The 21,012-nt window shown below is 35.5% G+C and overlaps 1 protein-coding gene across 6 annotated transcripts in view; it reads left to right on the top strand.

Moving 5' to 3' along the window:
* The window catches only part of LOC116427605 (uncharacterized), a 133,812-nt gene extending 112,837 nt beyond the window's left edge, over nt 1–20,975 (top strand). For all 6 annotated transcript variants that reach the window (XM_076373345.1, XM_031978135.2, XM_031978140.2 and 3 more), the window contains exon 6: nt 773–20,975. In XM_076373345.1, the coding sequence (XP_076229460.1) occupies nt 773–971 (199 nt within the window). In that variant the 3' untranslated portion in view covers nt 972–20,975. The remainder of the gene's footprint in view (nt 1–772) is intronic.
* Nucleotides 20,976–21,012: the final 37 nt, after the last annotated feature.

The raw sequence follows: 21,012 nt of genomic DNA, 5'->3' as shown, positions 1-21,012 counted from the left end.
TGCTACGTGAAATCCTTTGGCATTCGACGTGAACCGTTTGCACCGGAAGGCGACTCTCAGTCGCCATTTGATCTGACGCGGTAAAACTATAAAATCTGATATTTAATGTTAAATTTTCTATAATGCCTTGATACGTGTAATATTGGAATTCCTCGATATACTTGTGATTTCCCTTCGAGTTAGTTTCAAGGAATATAGTCTTCGCCTGGTCGAAAAATGTGAAACATTTCTAGTGAAAAACTTCCGAGTGCAAAAGGTTAATTTAACCCCTTGACCTGCAATATCGTGTCGAACTCGTGACGAAAATTTTCAACTGAATTCGACAAATTTGAGTGTTATTGATTCGTTTTAAATATAAAGTAAATGTTATTCTATTAGCAATCGTTAACCTTTGGAGTCGAGTTAGACATAAACATCAAAATTGATTTCCTTCTTAACCAGTTAACTGTGGAATTTAGTTGGAAAAACCTCTCGTTCTGCGCGCAATAAAATAAAAAACTGGAGCGTGTATTCATCGAACGCAGGACGAATGCGCGTAGAGTATATTTTAATGAAAGATCAAAGCGAAACAAAGAAGAATTACATGTTTATGTGAAAAACTAAAGAATTCATCGGTGAAAAAATTAGTATAATGTGAAGCTTTACGGTGACGTGTATACTCGTGAAACACAGTTAACTGGTTAATTTATTACGATGAAATATATCAAGCTTCATACGAAACAATACATATTGTAAAGGGGAGAAGGTTATAATCTGATACTCTGAATTTCAGACCCACCGCGTTAGCGAACTCGGACGACCTAGCAAACGTGGGCAGCCCATTGAGAGAAGCGTCCCCTAGACCGGAAGTGCGTGTGGTCGCGCCATCGCATCGACCTCCGTCGGCCCTGGCGGCGGGCAACGTGATGACCAACGGATCGGCGAATCGTAAATCGGTTAGCATACTGCTTCCCGAGCACTCGAGCGGATGACCCCAACAGCAGCACGGATTTGTGCACCGTTGCGACAAGGAACCCCCATCAATTTAGGATCGACGAGAAACGAGACGGCGAGAGGGAACGAGGGAAGGCATCGATTGCTTGACGAAAACGCCGAACACGAAGAATTTTTGTCGGGCAATCGGTCCTCCAGTTTCTAGGGGAATCAGTCATGGCGAGAGCTCGCCAAGAGAATACATAGCTCATAAGGAACCCGCGCACGGGTCTGGCCCGCGTTTCAGTGAACGATAACTGCATGCGATTCCGCCGACCAGACCTGGGGTCAGGTGATATCACAGCCAGTGACTGCAGGATCCAAATTAAACGGAGTAGAGAGGCCAACAGTCTGTTAACTCATTACTGACAGGGAATTCAATTATCGACTTCGCTTCGCGACACCCAAATTAGCGTGTAATCCACGATAAGGACGATTTGTTAAGTAAATTGCCTTAGGTCATCATTGGCTAGTCCACGTCGTCTTATAGAATGATTGTTAACTTTGATTTTGACCGATGATTATGTTCCTCGTCATCGAGCGAAGAAGCTGGAGGGAGAGAAAGGGAATTCTGGATGCCGCAAGGTTCACGTTCAGAATCTTGTCGGAGACATCCGCGAGGAGGGCGTATCCTTTTATGGGGAAACGTTTCACGGTGAAACTATTTGATTTACGATGTGCCGAGGTATCTGTAGTTGTTGCCCCTGTGTCGAACAATATTCTCGAATTCATTTGTCATGAGAGTTTGTAGTTTTGTAAAAATTGAGGGAGAATAAAGGCAGCACCTGTTGGACTCATACGAACGTACGCTTATAAAAGACATTTTTTTAAAGGCTTCTACGGTAACGGATTCTAAAAACCGGTGTCCACTCATGGCCACTTTTATTTTATCATGCATGGCAGATTGTTTTCACCCGCGTCCCATTGATAAAAGACGAACGACTGTATATAAATCGAGATTTTTACATTGTATTTAGCGTTTCGCGTTTAAGATTTATTTAAGATTTATTTAATATCTTCGGATTCGAGTGAAGAGTCTTATTGTTCCGCGTCTATGTGATCGGTTTATAGATTCAACTAATCATATTCGACAACTCTTAATCTTAACGTCTTGTATTTATATTGGAAATTTAAGATTCGAATCGTTCAATCTAAAATTTCAATTCCAATTGAGAGAACCGCTCTAAAAGACATGCTCCTTTCGAGTATTAAGTCGCCATGAGAGGCCACATCTCGTTTACGTGTGATTGATGTATATATGTAATAAGTGATGTATATAATTGATCAGAATTTCAAGATCACTTCTCTTAGGTTGATAGGGAAATATATAACCATTTTGAAACGTGATTGCCACGGACGAAGTATCCTTGTTTCTTCAGTTATATATTTACCACGGGAATAACTGATGGGTATCCAATGTTTTCATCATTGTAATACGTATTGTAAAATACACGAATGATTATGAACTCCGGGGAACGAGAGCATAAATTATGAATTTATGTTGGTTAGCTACTTACGTGAAAGAAATTGGTTTCGTACGTTACTAGGAGAGTGCTACAGTAGACAAAACATAAAATTCTTCCGGGTTTAGATCTTTCTCTCATCGGTAAACAGTGAATTCAGATTGTTCGATGCCATTGGCAGACACACACACACACGTACACACGCATATACTGTTCGCATGATGAAAATCCTCGTTGCGATGAATGATTTACGTTCGCCGGATGCTGAAGCTTAAATTGTTTTCGCGTCGATCAAAGATAAGCGTCTGCGAGCTTTCGAGCTGATTTCCGTGCCTCCTGTTTTAAGAAGCCGGGCCACGCTTCATCCTGGGCCGATATTAATAGCTGGCCCAGATTCGCGCGAAAATCTGTCGACGCTTGAAAAACGCGAGTCTCGAGAACAAGACTGTGAATATCGACGATTGGACTTGAATGGAGAACCGCGGCGAACCGACACGTTAATGGTGGAAACACATTTTTGTCCCGTTGACTGGTGTGTTTACCATTATACTGCGGATGCTGATATATTTGTAGAACACGCGAAGCACACGAGATAAGATGGACTACGGATTCTGTTCATTTTTAATAGCATTTTTTTTTTACTTTTGCCGATAAAAGAAGGAATCGTTCGTTCGATTCTTGCTTTTGCGGGACAATCTATTTCGTTAAATAGAGATGTACACGCGACATGCATTTTACATGTAATTTAATGTAATTTTAATTTGCATCTCTGGAGATGTTCCTTGCATGTTCATGCGAACGATATTGTTTTCATCTTAACATAATCAGGACAGCGTGGTATAGTTAGGGAGAGCTTGTTTCATTATTGTTGGAACGTTAAAAGTGAAAGAGGCATCCATTGATAGATTGTAATGTTATTTAATTACTAAACGAAAGAGGAGTTATTAATGGAGAAGAAAAGGTTTTTGTACTAATCGAATTCTGGTTTGTGATATTTTATAAAAATTCACCGTCGTTCTGGATATGTTAAGCTCCGAATTGTTCTATGCTTTTCAACGATGTATCGCTATTTTACATTGCGACGTTGTTTATTGTTTTGCAACAAATAGTACAAGCATCCCTTCCTTTGTTGTATGCGTATACTTAATTTTAATCCAGCAGGAAAGACATGTTTCTTCAGCAACGACTGAGAAGCCTACAAATGGAAGATGGTGTTAATTTTTATTACCGTTATTAAATTATTACGTAACGAGAGAAATTGTATGATTCTAATGTTTCATTGTTCATTAACAACTTCGTCTCTTCATATGGAGTATGTTCATTTTCTTTTCACTTGTTTACTAATTAAGAAAGACGGACCTATGGTAGAGTCAGTGATCGTTAAATTACTACGACTAGTGATCACGTGAAAATTTGGTTGATTCACACACCTCAGTAGTATCTTACTGTATCTTATTCTTATTTAGTAACAGGAATAATCATTTTATTCGACAACGTACGTGCATCAGACATTTTTATCGCATTATTTAGAATATATTTTGTATGCTTAGATTTGGAGTTACAGTTTCTTCAATTGTATTTTTACTTATATAATCATCTAAGAAAACATGAACAATAAAATAGATGACTTGCAGATTCATGGTGATCCATGCGTAACTTTTTGTTTCGTGTCATCTTTGAGTTGTTTAAAAGTATAACAATTTCGTTAGTAACTTCTCGTTGTAAATAACATTTTCATTGTTACCAGGCACACTGCTAAAAATTTTAACATAAATCATTGAACATTCGTTTTATACGACTTAGATAAGATAAGTTACTTGTCGCTATCGAGAAACAATACCACAAAATACCTCTACAGGGACGTTCGGGAAATAAGAAATATTACAATCATTCCTAAATTCAAGAAACTATATACGAAGCTACAATACGCGAGGAAACTCGTTACTCGAAACCAATATTTACGTATATTATAGACAGTAATACGATCCCCTATAAATAAGTATACATTTGATAAACTGTTGTTACAATTTTCACACGTTCACTAGTTCTAGTAGCAAAGTGCATCATCGAGAATCAAACTGAACAACAAACGAAAGCCGTACAAGGATGAGGTCATTCAGTTTTATAATTCACATTTACCATTAGAAACATATTCAACATTAAATAAGACAAACAATATCAACGAAATGTTAACACTTCACCTACGAAAAGCTTGTTAATATATTCCCCGTTTATATTCCATTAAAGCAAAGCCTCTTTAAAGAAGAACGTCGTCATATTGGCAAACTTTCGTGCCTAAAATCCTAATTATTTAAACAAAAAATAAATACAGTTTTCTTTCTGGTATTTAAAAATTCAATAGCTAAAAGTTCTCGTTCACAAACACTTACAAATATTCCTTTAAGTAACAAACAAAGAAAATTATTCCATTAAGTTATACAAAATTCATTGCTTCCTTTTTGTAACCGCGATTGACTCAGAAAAAAATCGATAAAGAGATTCTGATCTCTTAATCATTGGTTCTCAAAGGAACATTTAAAAAACGATCTAATAGGTAAAGTGTTAAGCAAACGATTCAATCTTCCCAGTTAATTCTCTCATTGACTCGACTATAGACGTTCACCAGACCGTCGAACACAGCGGGCAAGCGAAGCAGGTTTCTCCATTCAATTCAAGCGATTCCAAATGGTATCACCGAATTATCATGTACCGTGTACCGTCGGCGAGTACCCCGAAGCTCGTCGAATGTTCCACACCAGAATCTTAGACACGACAATCAATCCACTCCGAATAATCATTCGAACGGGTGAAAAAAGCTCCTTACTCAGCCGTGGAAGATCCGACGCGAGATTCGACGACCGATCGAAGAACGCTCGATCGATGGGGGAACAGAACGGGACGATGAAAACGAACGAACTATGCCTGTGCATTCACGAGAAAAAAAAACATCGACTGCTATTTGATTATATGTGTACATTTATAAATCTCATTCCATTGTTATCGCCCCGCGCCGATCGAGTTGCGCGGGGCGCAATCGTAAGTTTCTTAGAATAGTCTTGAACTGTGTACGGCGACGGCGAAGATACGGGATTATTTCACGCATTGAAATTGGTACAATAATGTTCTAACGTCTAAGGATCATAGTTCAATTAACGAAGACTTACGCGGAGAATCATTCTTAGGGAATATGTATATCGAAACCGCGGGGGCGGCGAACCACGCATTTCCGGCTGCCCGTTCCGCGAGCGTCGCTCCCGTACAGGGTGTTCCGAATGTGAATGTAACCGATCGGCGGGTTTTTATAAAAGTCGACGCGTCAGTTCGTTCGCTCGAACGGACTCGAATCGAACGTTTGGAAATCAATGACTGCTCTCTTTCGTCGTGATCTATTCATTTGGAACACCCTGTACGAATCACGCATTGAACACCGGACGAACTTCGAAATAGACGGAAGCATTTCTCGAGAAAACGAACGATTTTCTTCTTCTTCGTCTTCTTCTTCTTCTTTTTGTTTTGTTTCTCTTTTCGGTTTCTTCGTTCATCGTTTTAGGCAACTTAACGAATTCCAAAAACTCTCTGATTAAGACCTAGCTGACGATCTTCGCCCACGATACTTAGTACGTGGTCCGTGTTCGGGAATCAAGGGGATCGGTGATGAAAATAAAGACTCTCAGGAGATTCGTTTGTGAATCGGTGTTCCATGAAATAGTGCTCGATCGATGTACGATTACGAAGACTCGAAATTAGATCCACGCCGATTATCGTGGGCGCTAATTACACGTAGCCATTAAGGATTCTAGACGTAAGGTAAACACGTATAATGCTCAGAGTTCATTGCCTGCTCGGTGACCCGCGTAACGTTCGAGCATGTTTCTTTCCTTTTGTTTCTCTGTCTTTTTCTTTCTTTTTTTTTTGTTTTTCGTATGTAATCGAGTCGACTTAATTTATTCTCATTCGTTGATCGAACAGGTATAGTGACTTTCTAGAAACCTTTCTTCAGATGGCCTGTTAACGTAGCTAAGTTTTTCGGGTAGCGTTGTCAGTGGTGCACTTTTGTAATTGCGATTCATTTGTGTAACTCGATGACAAGCGATCTTGTAATGTATACGGGATTCCGTGGGTGAGCTCAATAATGGTTATCTTGTCGTTTAATAATTATTATCATACGATTTGATTATTATATAATTATTATATAACTATTATATAATCATTATGTAACTATTGTATAATTATTATATAATTATTATATAATCATTATATAACTATTATATGATTATTATATACTTATTACGATATAATTATAATTATCGACAAACCATGTAAACAACGTATTATCCTAGTGGTCTATCAATAGGTAGCTAACTCTAACCGATGCGCCACATTTGTTACTGCAATCCACATGCGACTCGGAATATAATTTCAATTGAAGGCATTTCATTAATAACCATGTTGAAACTGGTCAATCATCCCCTATGTTGGAACGAATAAAAATTTCTATAGACACTCTGTCATAATTAATCGTAATTTGTAAGTTCTATTATGAATTAACTCGTGAACAAGCTTAACGCTTTCTGGGAAATTCGTCGGATTCATTGAATTTTGATATTGCATTATTACGAATAATAATTTCATCATTCAACCCACGACGAAACTTAGTTGCATTCCCTGCGAATCGTTGGAGCGACTCTTCGATGATAATTAAACGAATAGGTACATTTATTGAATTATAACGAATCAGTGCATTTGAAATTGTTGGTGAGTGATTATTAATTAGATTTGAAAGCATCGATCGGGATCAATGCTGTAGACACGAGATATTTACTCGAGAACTCTCAGTTTCGCGATTGAATTTCATGAAGTCACTATATTTGTTTTATTAGGGAAAAGCGAGGAAAGTTTCCTTCGGGTAAATGTAACATACATAGCGTGTATATAATGTTTTTACTATTTAAATCGAGAAACAGTTCCTTTTAGCGAACGACTCACAGCTACGATTTTCCATTTCCCAATCGACATTCGAAATGTTCCGTTTAAATGTTTGCCTGCTGCCGATTGCATCATGCGACAACAGGTTTTCAGTGTTTCCGCGGTTGTTCCTTTAACGCGCGAGCCTTGAAGTTATTTAGCGGATAAGTTTTCTCATGATTTAAGTAAGACTCGACCATAAGAACGTATTTTTCGAAGGTAAACGAACAGGCATGCGGAATTTTAAGTAAGACTCTAGTCCTGTATATACGTAGCTAGACGAAACGTCGAACGACAAAACGATCATCGGAACTGTTATCGCGAGATAGTCTTGTGCTACCGGCGTAAAACGTTTGTGGTTCGCGATATAAAATATTCTGATTACGTTGATCTACGATAATAAGTATCATTCACATTGAAGCTGTTACATTAATTGCGTTTATTTAAGAACGTAAGGCCGACTAAGTTTTTTCTTTTTTCTAGAATTTTATAGCATTAATAAATCATCAAAATGCCTAAGCATCGATTACGAAATCGCTGTTTTTTCATTGGAGTTGGTGTTTCTTTTTTTAATTCAATTGTCGCAGTTAATTTTGCCTAGTGTAATACGCATACAAAGTAATTAGATAATCAGTAATTGAAATCAATTCAGAGGCAATAATTGATTGAACATCGTTGAATACTTTAAACATTCTGTTAATAATATTTCTTCGATTTTGTATACGGAAATTAATATGAATAGAGACAGATTGCTATTGTTAATTGTATTTATTTATCAATTGTTTCTGAACCACTATATACATATATATATATAAATTTCATTTTAATACAATATTAATTTTTATGCAGCGTGATGCTGGTAAACGTTAAATATTAAAGCATAAGCTTTCGAAGCAATTACGAAACTTTTTATAATTACTTTTTAATGGTTTTATTATAGTTGTATCCGTCAAATTTTGTTGTGCTCTGAATACTTCGATTAATCTCAGGTCCAGTGGTGATTCGTTATTTCGAATGGTTAAACATGCGACGAAAAAGAACACTGGATGCTTCGGCGTAATTTCACCCTTTGCCCTGCGTCTCCACTGCAGAGACATGCGGTTAATCCCGAATAACGAGAATCCTTTTCTTTCCTTTAAAATGAAGCAAATTGACGTACGAAATGAACCCTTTGCACTCGAGAGGCGATTCGCAGTCGCCATTTAATTTGATATAGCAAAATTAAGTGAATTCTAAATCAACAATTACATCTCCCGTTAGTCACGTATTATATTTTATTTTAGTAACGGTCTCCTCGGTTATATTTTCTTCAATACAATAAATTTAAACGAAATATTAGAAAAATGAAACTGCAACGAGTCTTTGAGTTCCTAAATATAACGTCGTATATTATAATTTCTAATAACAATATCTATAGGATTCATTTCATTTTCATCGTGCAAAATATAAGATTACAGCCGTCAAAAATACGTGATGCGTATCGTATTAATCTAGTTCAATTCAGTGTTTCCATGGTTTCAACACGCTTTCTTAGAAATACGCGTTGACGCGACATTCCGCGTAGCCAAAGGGTTAACCTCCTATAATATCGAGTCAGACTCGTGATGAATATTTCCAACCGAATTCGACGAAACTAAATATTACTCATTTTTCATATAAATGAGATGTTATTCAGCTCTTATCAATCCTTAACCTTTAGAATACATTTATATACAGAATAAACAACGAATTCTCTTTTTTCGCTAAATTATTAATGATAATGTAGATTTATTAGGCAGAGTTGCGAAATCATATGACAAAGGGTTAATATTTATGATGTAATTCTTTTTAAAAAAATGGCCTGCAGTTGAGGATTGATTCTATTCAAAAGTATTCGGAGTGCAAAGGGTTAACTACGTGGAATTCGAGAAGGGGTGAGAATTGCGTATACTTTGCAGTGTAAAGAGATTTTCAAAATGGCCTCGAGGCGGCACGTGTCGCTGAGACGTGCAATGTCATCCGATTGCTCGTCAAGAATGTCACTCGACGTTTCAGGGCGCAACAATTCTATTGAATGTTTCCTTATGTACCGTATCTTAACGGAATTAACTAAGCAGTAAAATATTCGTGTAAGTTGATTTGTACTGTATTTTATTTCGTTGTTTCGCGACCTACCGATATCTATCGATCGATCACGTACACGTTCCTTTTTAACGATCCTGCGTGCAAAAGAGCTGTGCGAGGTGAAATTCAATTTCCATCGAATCGAACGACGAAAACGTGAGACAGTAGATAGGAGAGATAATTCGGAAAACGGAATCTCGTGTCGCGACGTGATAAGATCTTTATATCTGTGAAAAGTTCAATAAATATCGTGAACACCCATGATTTTCTTTCTTCTGTTTATTTCGGCGTGTCGAGAGCATAGATTTTAAGGGAATTGTAAGGAAGTATACTGTAATATTTAATAATGCAAATAGTCGATGGTCGATCCAACAGTTATGATTCTTTTTATATAAACGAGGATTATTTATTTCGATATATCTCGATGATGGACAAAAAGGAAACACTTTGAATAGAAAATCTTACTGTCCTTTATTCTCCTTCCTTACCTTCGAAACATTCTTAGCCGCCGCCATCTTGACAACCAAATTATTATTCCGCTTAGCAACCAGGCATTTCGAAGTTACTTTACAATGGTTTTCTGTAAATACTAGAAATATAATAAACAATATTTATTTATAACTTTTCCCGTCTGTTATTTTTTATTTTGCAATTCGTTATCTAACATACATATGTATTTTTCACAATTTTACGTATCGCATAATTCATCGTTTAATCGTTGTTTTTGATTGATGGTATAAAAGAAAATCAATTTTCTGATTCTTAAAGTGCCTATTTAATTAATCGCAGTGACGTGTTGAAAATAATCGGAATAATTCACGTTCGTTCAGATTTATGGTTAATTTTCATCATCGAACGCAATATCTTAATGCTTAACGCTGGAACATTTAAATATTACATAAATCATCGATTAATGGCGTGTTAGATCGGATCGTCAACCACAAACGTATTATTTTAAACAAATACCGATTTCTGATATATCCGACAATATATTTACATTAATCGTAAACGGTCTAGTAAGCATACTTGTATGTAGTTCATTCAACAGCGATTAATCGCACCCCGTTAGAAATAAAGATCAAAAAAATTGAAAAAAAAGAGACGAATCTACGAAACGGCGCGAGAGCGTGAATGACTCCAAGGTGAAAGATCATTGGTCATCGACCTTATTATGCTTTCTCTTCATTATTCAATATCAATGATAAAGAATGAGGGAGGCTGATAACGGAGATGGTCAAAACTTTTATTCATCTGGAAGAAATTCTTTATAAAGTCAAACAATCTTTCGTTTCAAAAATTAAGAGAAAATATTAAAAACATAGTTAAGAAATTACAAGAAAAATACAATTAATTGGTTTTTCATTCGAAAGTATAGAAAACAAAGTGATTAACGTTTACATGAATTTTATTTCAAGATGATGGCTTTACCTATAAAATCGACACAATTGGAGAATTCAGTTTATTTATTATAACGTACGAATTTATTGTAAATCTTGATTTTTTGACATTGATTGTACTTATAAATATTTCTACAATCGTAATTAATAATGTTCCCAATGAATTTCTTTCGTTTTATCCGAAAAATTTTGCCCATCTCCGGTCGATAGTGTGTGCGGCAGGAGTACACACCCGTATACTCGTAAACGTGTGCCAAAAGACGTGTCGAATACTTCTTTAGTGATACGCGAAGCTCATGAAACGTTTTCGGTCTACGGTACGCTTCGAGTGGTCCGACCGTGAAGATCAAATCGAGATCGTAGCGTATTTGTCCGCTGGAAACGATGAAGCCACTGCTAACTGTTCAGAATGGGAACCGAACGTGCGTGTAAATTTTACGGATGACTGACGGCGAAGCGACCTTTTAACCCTTTGCACACGACAATTCGTTCACTAGAAATGTTCGTTATCTGATAAAATATCGACGACATGTAATCATAGCATGTTTGATCAAATATAAAAGAGAATCGCGCGTAAATTAACACTAGGACAACCAAAAGTTTAACACGATTAATATCCTTATAAAAATTGTAACAATAAATTCTCTCTGGTTTCTTTGTATATTAATTATAATATTGAAATGAAACTATTTTCCGAATCACTTCGGATATTCAACAGTTTTAAGATGTCGATGATTGCGATAGAAAAAAACTGAGACCCGCCATCTTGTCGCGGTCGTTCTAGTGTTACGGAACAGAAGGATTTTAGTACTTTAATATTAATATTAAATATTAGATTAATATTGAAGTTATTAATATTTCACGTATTAACAGATTATATTTGAAAAATGTGCTAGTACCATCAAGTAAATAAATGTTGCTTTCATTAACATTTTACGTTGAAAGTAAAAGTTGGTTTTTTTACGTATAATTGGCAGTATTTCTATTCGCAATTAAAGATCCCGAAAACATATCGAATAATACACAAACGAGTTGATTGTAATTGGTACGGGAATGAACAAAATGGCGCGTAACGTATTCATACGTTATAGGAAATTTAATGTTGAACACTGTTTAATTCCACTGTATTAAACGGAATGGCGATCTAAAGTTCATTTTCGGGTGCAAAGGGTTATCGGGGTCGATCGTTTTCCTACGTAGAAAAATGACGACTGAACCTTCGTAAATTTAAAACACGTGTGTATTTACGCAGCTAATTGTAACGCTTTGCGGTGAACTCGAAGCTTTTTAGCTCGAAGCTTTCCATCACGATGCAACAATATTCGCTTCCAGTTCATTCTTTAATTGTATCGTTTCTGGTAGCACTGAGTGTATTTGTCGACTCGAGCACTTAATCATTTTCAGTGTATATAGTTCCATTAACCCCTTGCCTTATAATGCCGTGTGTATAATCGTAGTAAAGTTTTCGAGCAGAGTTTAAAGAAGTATATATTATTCGATTCTTTTGAATAAAAATAAAGTATTATTCTTGTGTTATATAAATATAGACATACAGTCAACAACAAAAGTATTCGAACGGGACGGTAAGAAATAAACGATCGTTAACAAAATTCTGTGTATTGCCATTTATCGAGACAAAGTTGCATTTATTGTATATACACGCGATAAGTGTATGTACAATTTTAAAATATACTTAGCAATATGCAAATAAACGTTCGAACGCTTTTGTTGCTGACTGTAGGTTCTCTAAAATTTTTCTCTTTTTCTCGATGAATTATTAATGATAAAGGAGTTGATAAAGAAATCATAGTGCAAAGGGTTAATCGACTTTCTCGACTTCATCTACGATCGAACACAAAATTATTCATAATTTATCATACAGTTAGCGAGATTTCAATTCGCATGATCTCGCTGAGACCGCGATTCGAAGGGAAAAGACTTTTTTTAGCCCCTTGCCGTAGGATTGATTTCGACTCTAATGATCCTGTTTACGCAATTTAATTCTGCAATTTTTGAGGACGTAACTATTATAAACTAAACTGAAGGAATATTATTTCCACGAAATTTATTTATGAAAATGAGCAAATTATTTCGGTTACGATACAGTAGGTTGATAGAATAATTTACAAAGTCAAGACTTTGGGACTCATCATTTCGGCGATGTAATTTACGTTTTTCTCAGCTGACGGTGAAATTCTTAAAATTATTGAAATTATAAATAAAAAAAATTAATTTTATTATTATTATACATATGGCAACTTTTTCTCTTTATCAAAGCAATTTAACAAGCTATATATTTTATCATATTCGTGTCAGACTCGTGATGAAGATTTCAAACAGAATTTAATAAACTTATTCTTCTGTTATCAATTATTACTCTTCAGAGCAGACATAGACGTAAAATAAGCATCAAAATTCTGTCTTTTCCTAATAAATTATTAATAATACAGTATTCGTATCGATAGCTAAGAAATAATACCCAGAATGTTTCTCTTTCTTTCAATAAATTACAAAAAACGACGAAGCACTTAGTTCTCTCGATAATAGCGAAGAAGTAAATCGTAGTGCAAGGGGTTAAATGTGATTCTCTTCTCTTCGACAAATGCATCGTGTCCGATGCACGAACACAACGTTCACGTTTTTCAACCATTTTATCATCGCGAAATCGTCCGAGCGACTGGACACGTTCGCGACGAGCGTCACTCGCACTCGTGGCGACCACGAATCTCGTTTTTCACGTGAAAAAGGACAAGTCTTTGTCATATAAAGTTTCGAAAGTAGGAACGCTCGAGATAACTCTGAAAACATCGAAACTCTTTGTTAAGTTTGTTCCTGAAATATTTCACGATCGCGTGACACGTTAGATTAAGCAAATCGTGAATCGATGGTAGCGAACGTGTTAACATCAGCATCGTCTGCGATACAGACCGATCAAATAAATGAAAAAAAAAGAGAAACACGTGCTTGGATATATGAGCCTACGATTGATGAGTGGCCTAAGTCCAGAGTCTATAGGATGTACTTGAAAATTGATAGACAATTAATGTTGACTAATAAATAAAATCATTAATAGGAGAGAGAAATATGTATTCGCGCACGCGACTCTGTAAATTATGTAGTCCAAGAATGTTTAAATTAAACGATTAAATAAATATCCACCGTCTGAGCGTCGGTCGTGGACCTGTTACGTTTGGAGAGGAAGTGTTATCGTGAAGCGACAACCTCCACGCAATACCTGAAGCGATATGGCGAACCGGTGTAACCCATCGACCATAACTATCGATAAAAAGAATTGCGTGTACCACGAACTGTTTATGATCAAATGTAATTAGACTGCGGAACTTCGTGCATTCATAGCCCGCGAGACTTCTCGAGAAACTATACGATTTTATATGTTACTTTACCTTTTAATTTCATTGTGACCGTTTCACGAAGGAAGTCGAGTTTCTTTCGATTCAACACTAGAACTACCGAACACTGACATTGACTTTTTGAAATTTCTCTATAGAAACTCAAAGAGTGCATCTATTGGGACTTTGATTCATAATTCAGTTTGCGTATTACCAAATCAATTTCTTTGGTAACTCCCAGAAAAATATGTGCTGTGTTTTTAATAATCGCGGGAAGAAGAAATCGGTGGGTAACGCGTTCGGTTCTAGTGTTAATATTGATGGCTACTAACGTTTCCGTTAGAACGTGTATTTGTATAAATTTCCGCAGTCTAAACGTGATGTATCGCTAGGTTTCGTCGTGATCGGGAAGATCAGAATAATCGCACTAGTGGATCATTATACTATCTAACACTAGAACTATCGAATTGGACTTTTTGTAATTTTTCTATAGAAAATGGGAAATAGAAAAATGGAAATCCCGATAGTGTATCTATTGGTATCTCGGTTGATTTACAATTTAGTTTACGTGTCGGTGAATCAATTTCTCTTAATGAATTTCATTTCTCGGTGAAGCATTGCGTTGTCTATTCGATAGTTGTGAAAGCAGAAATCGGGAATGGAGCATTTTACGGTAGTTCTAGTGTTAAGCATTTCCCTAAAAGGAAAACATATAATAACACGTATAATTATCTGAAAATTTCAATGAATATCCGTGTCTCCCGGATCAATGCAAAAGGACTGAAAGTCGCTTGTCGATTAAACAGGCTCATATTTGATTTAAACGAAACGAACTTAATTACAGCCGGAGGCCCTCGAGAAATCGGTGCGTTCCTTTCTTCCGAAGTCGATGAAACAATCAAGCGTGTCCCCTTTAACCCCTTCTCCTATAATATCGTGTCAGACTTATGATCAAGATTTTCAACTGAATTCGACAAATCTAAGCGTTGTTCGTTTGTCTTCTACATAAATGAAATATTACTTTAGAGTAAACGTATTTTTTCTCTACTAAATTATTAACGATCGAAGAGTTTTATCAATTCGTGGAAGAGATCATAGGGTAAGGGGTTAAGAAAACTCAATTTTTTCCCCAGCGCGAACGTTTCCGTTCGTTTCTGCATTTTTTGTTTCTAGGAGACGAAATGAACCGTTTATTTCGAAAGTGACTTAAGTCCACTTAGAAAAGATTAAAGATCTATTAAAGAATAAAAGGATTATGTAGAATTGTAACTGTTACAACGATTAACTTGATTTTTTTTCGAAAAATGGACTTAAGCCACTTTCAAAATAAACTGCTCGAATAATTGTAATAGAAATCTGTAGGAACGTTAGTCGGGATTTAAGAGTTACGATTTAAGTAAGTTTTATCGCTTATAGATTCGAAGGGGAGGATAGATTAAAAACCGGCCGAATCATCGATCGACACCAGTTTCGAAATCCTCGTGTATCGATCCGCCATATTCTATCAGCCGCGTCCATCTTGTATCAGCACGCGAGGTTAGAGCTTCATCCGCACTACTGAAATATTCGCGGTTCGAATTTGTTCCTCAAATTGAATCAAATCGAATAAATCTGCGAATTATTATCCATTTAACATAATGATAATTTTGATAATTTTCCATTTGAGTATCTCCATTTCATTCGAATAAAATTTAATCAAATTAAAATATCCAATTCCGCTGTTTTCGTTGAACTGAATTTCATTGTTTTCCACTTTTCCGATCTCATTATTAATGTAGATTAAAGGTTCGATTTCGTTTCGTGTAAATATCGAACAAAACTGTTTTTCTAAATTTTAACACTAGAACCGTCGCAGGTTTAACATGACTGATATGTAATAAAATGATTGAAAAAATTGTAATAATAAATTTATTTCCATTTCTTTGGATACTCTTTATAGCATCCAAGTGGAACTATTTATTTCCACTACAATGATTCGTATATTATTAATTTGTCCTAAGATATCGAAATAAGAAAACGAAAATCAGTGATTTTGACTGGCAGTTTTAGTGTTGGATCATTTTTAAATAACTTCTCAATTTACAATTAACCCGTTGACCTACAATATCGTGTCAGACTCGCGATGAAAATTTCTAACTGAATTCGAGAAATCCAAGTGTTATTTATTCTCTTTAAATATAAATTGAATATCACTTGTCTATTTTCAATCGTTAACCCTCGAAGTAAACAAACATAGAAGAAGAATCGGAATTCTTTGATCTCCTAATGAATTATTAATGATAAAGCAGTTGTATCGATCATAGTCGAGAAACAGATCAACAACGAGTTAAAAAATGTTCAATCGAATCTAGAACAAAGGATGATCAAACCGTGAGGTAGTGCGAATGAAGCTGAATTAAGCGTGTCTCGTTCATACATCGGTTTTACAGCTGACGATAAAAGAAACGATTAAACGATACATTGAGGTTACGTGTACACGTAACATATGTATTCAAATGCCCATTCTAATTTACATATACACAAATAAACAAACAAACAACCAAACAAACACACACACACACACACACACACACACACACACACATATATGTATGTACATATACGTAATGTATGTATATACGTATACATAAATATAAATATGTGGTAGATGTATACTTTATATATAACGTGAATGGAAATCGTCCCCGTATTCCTCATGCAATATACACGATTATACAGGGTAAACCTGAAATAAACACTACCACTGAATTATTCCTCGAAACGCAATAGTCGAGTAGAAATTGCTTGAATATACAGAATGTTTTGCAATTAGTCACTTCAAAACGAGAAATGTGCGATTCTACATGAAATAGTAAGTCGATAAGAATAAAGTTTCCTTACTTAGAACCTCATTTTCGAAAGAAACCGAGTTTGAACGTGTTCTGCCGACACGCGCGCTCAATAAATTCTCAAGCTGGATTTTCTCGAGAATGAAGCGGAAAAGGAAATTTCTACATTTTTTACTTGCATTTCCGCGTAGAATTAGGTCTATTACTTGCATCTCCGATTACAAGACACTCTATATATTATATGATTCGAAAGTAAATCGTTTAACGCGTTGAACGCCGCACGATTTCACGTGGCGAAATGTAGAAAATGAAAACAATGTAATATCAAATTATTTCATTGAATCGTTTTATTATTATTGCACGTTTATCTTGCGTTATTTTTAATATGAAAATATTTGCAAATAATGATCGTTTAATTGACTGAAATTATAAATAATTCAAAGATGAAGAACCGATAGATTGACCATCTTAAAGACTGCTCTATTTTCTGAACTCTAATATATTTCACATGAAACTTCATAATTCTCGGTTGAACTATTTCCAATTAGTATCCATTATAGAAATTACGTACCTAAAAGTCTCTAATGACACTCGTTCCATGAAAAACATCGTCATCTTAGATATTGATTTTATACTTTCTACAACTCTCTAGTTTTCCTTTATTATGGACCGATGAATAATTCAGTGTTAGTGATCGGTACTCCACCCTGCATACTTCCGCGTCTGTTTGGATTTTTCTTATTTTTCATTGGCGGCAATATGATTTCATCTTCTAAACAGGACACGTGACAAATGTGTTACTTGATTCGAACAAATAAATTATTAAATTAAATAGTAACTCGCGTGTTATGAAAAGAAACGAAAATATCGGACATTGCTGGGACATACGTTTCCCTTGTTCGCTTTACTTGCTTCGCGTAATTCCGGTTATTAATGAATTAATCAGTTCGTGATTGTTATTGAAAAGAATCAATTTCTCGGAATTCTTCTGTATATTCTTTTGGAACAGACTGCTTCCGCTTGGATCGGAAACACGACGAAACGATCCCGATATAAATTGCCATACATTCGATCGCGATAGAAGCGTATCGATCAGTAATCGCGCGTTTAAATGTTTCTTATATTTACAGTTTTCCACCGTTCCTTTTTATAACATTTAGATCGGGTAGTACGTAATGAACGGCCTATTTTTCGATAGCACGTAGCTAGCAATTGAACTGACTATTGATGCGGGAGACTTTTCAGACTGCGAGTTTCGGTTGTGAACGCGGAATGACACTATTTTACGAGACTTAGCCGTTAGTTGGACGTTTTTCTTCGGAACAATTATTTTACCCCGAAATCAAATAGATTTGCAAATTATTTGACTTAACGATAATTTCGATAATTCCCCATTTGAATGTCTCCATTTCATTCGAATAAAATATTAGACAGTCTTTGAGAAAATGATAAAGTTACTTGCTGAAAAACCTAAAATGAAAATACGGGAAATATAAATGAAAAACTATTCGAGGAATTATTTGTAAAAGCGTTTATTCAAATATAAATTACACGATAAGATGTAAAATTCTTTTATTTGACAGACGAGTAATGAAAGAATTCGGAGAAACGTTTGTTCCTTTGAATAAGTGAATGCAAAATTCTTTGGAACGTTGTTGAACGTAGCTTTGAAAGCATAAATTTTAAACATAATTGTTTGTATAATTTTTCGAATATTTTATTCGAATAATGCCCGTGTCTTATCGTAAATAATACGAAATATCGTGTACGTTATAATTAATGACTTTCCTCCCTCAACTGATGGGAATTGAAAGAAGTCACGTGAGCCACACGCCGCCATATTGCTACAAGGGACAATTAAATAGTAGACAGCGCAACCAACCAATGATTATTCTATTGAATACAAAAGAAAATGTCAACCAAACACGTGATTGAGAAAAGTTCTCTAAATCCACACGTTTTACATTGTATTGTTTGAATTCTTTCAAGAATTCCCACTTGCCAGACCGATTGACATACAAAATGGAAGCCGTTGATGATCGACCCTTGCACGGCGATGCCTAGGTTTATTTTCATCCAGATTCTCGAATGATTTCGTTTAATTCTTCATCTTATAGCTCTTATTCAATATCCTTTAAATATATCTTTAACACTACTTGTGATATAGAAATGCTTTAATGAATGTAAATATTTTATGCAGATTTTTTACTGGTATACACAACGAATAAGTTTTTGTTACTGTACTTTCTAGTCGATCACGAAAGAATGCATACCTTACTTTCAACACTAGAACTACCAGATCTGATTTCTGCTTTCATGATTATTGAAAGAACATTTTCTTGATAAATTATTAGGCTTTTCCTATCAATTATTAACCCTCGGCGCTCGGAAGTATTTCGTTAGAAATACTTAACATTTTTCTAACTAAACAAAGACAATATTTGTTTAAATTAACTGAAAAAGTAAAGAAACAAAGCTATTTTCGCCCAACATTTCACACACCGATGCATTGTACGCAGTGTAATTAAATATCAAATTTTATAGTTTTACTGCATCAAATCAAGTGACTGAGAGTCACCGCTCGAGTGCAAAGGGTTAAAGTTAGCTAATTAGGTAACACCGAAACTAAAATATAATCCCATTGAAATCTTAACAAATCCATTCTTATACTTTATATAAAAAAATTATCAATTTAACCGCCGGGTAGTTCTAATGTTAAAATGTACATCAGATTTGAACAGAAATATTCTTAGCGAAAAGTAATGAGCTTTTTAAGAAACGGTCCTTATATCGGGCAACTTTAAGAATTTGAATGTTCCCAGGCATCGTCGTCTAAAAGAAATCATCAAAAATCTGCGAGGGTTAATGAACGAAAACTTGTCGAATCAATCGAGGTGTGCAATTAGCGTTACAGTTTAATCAACGAGATAAAGATAACGATAGGAAACGTCTTAAAAAAGTTTCTCCTCACCTCTTTACGTTTCTAACGAGTGACCTATTTTGATCGTTAACCTTACAACTGATTACCGGTTAAGTAGCATTATCAGCGTTGTTGTTATTTACATTATTTCGCTGTTCCATTATTACCGTCATTGCCGCGCGATCGAATTTAAACAAGGGAATAGTGTTGCTGTATACTTGGCATCTGTGTTGAAAATACCTACTAAAAGTATAATATTAATTGTAATCACTATATATGGCTAACACTCCAATTCCGCAAGAAATATTACCAATCCTCTCGCCCACGATGCATCGTATTTAATAAGACGACGTTCCGGTCTCAGGCAAAGTTGGGTAAAACGAGAGTAGATTACAACGTTCGACAATGGTAATCGCCGGACGATCGAATCTTTCGTTTTATGATTACAGATTTAAATTGAATCGTTTGTTGCTTCAACGTCTGATCACCTTTTATAATGAATTTACACGGTCGCTTATCCAACTTTGATCTGCAGTTGCCTGGACGTACTGTTTGATATGTATTTTCGTTTGCGTAAGGATTATTTAAGTTATCCGATACTCTATAATTTCGTATGCTTTCGAGAGTTCTCCATGATACGATAGGTTGACGAAGAATTTCATGATTTTTGTGTCCGATGAACGATATTTGTTAACTGTCCCCTCTTTCCTGCTCCTGTTTCAAATTTCAATGCAAATTAATGAGAGACGAGATTGGGAAAGATAATGAAAGGGTGAAAGCGAGAAAGAGAGAGCAAAAGAATGTGAGGGAAATAGAAATGACAGCTTTTGACCCTTGTGAGACTCATTATGTGTTACGCGCACCAATGTAAAAACAATGAAAACGATTGATGAAGCGTACTGTATTCATCCTCCACGAACACCTATTTATTTGTACATTATTTTACCGAATAAACGTGCATCTTTTGCATCCTTCAATCGTGGATTTCATTCGTTTACAGTTTGTCCCAAGGTT

Source organism: Nomia melanderi, chromosome 1 (assembly GCF_051020985.1).
Source record: "Nomia melanderi isolate GNS246 chromosome 1, iyNomMela1, whole genome shotgun sequence".
Taxonomy (NCBI): domain Eukaryota; kingdom Metazoa; phylum Arthropoda; class Insecta; order Hymenoptera; family Halictidae; genus Nomia; species Nomia melanderi.
The sequence above is the reverse complement of the archived record's forward strand: the minus strand, read 5'-3'. Positions and strand labels throughout refer to the sequence as shown.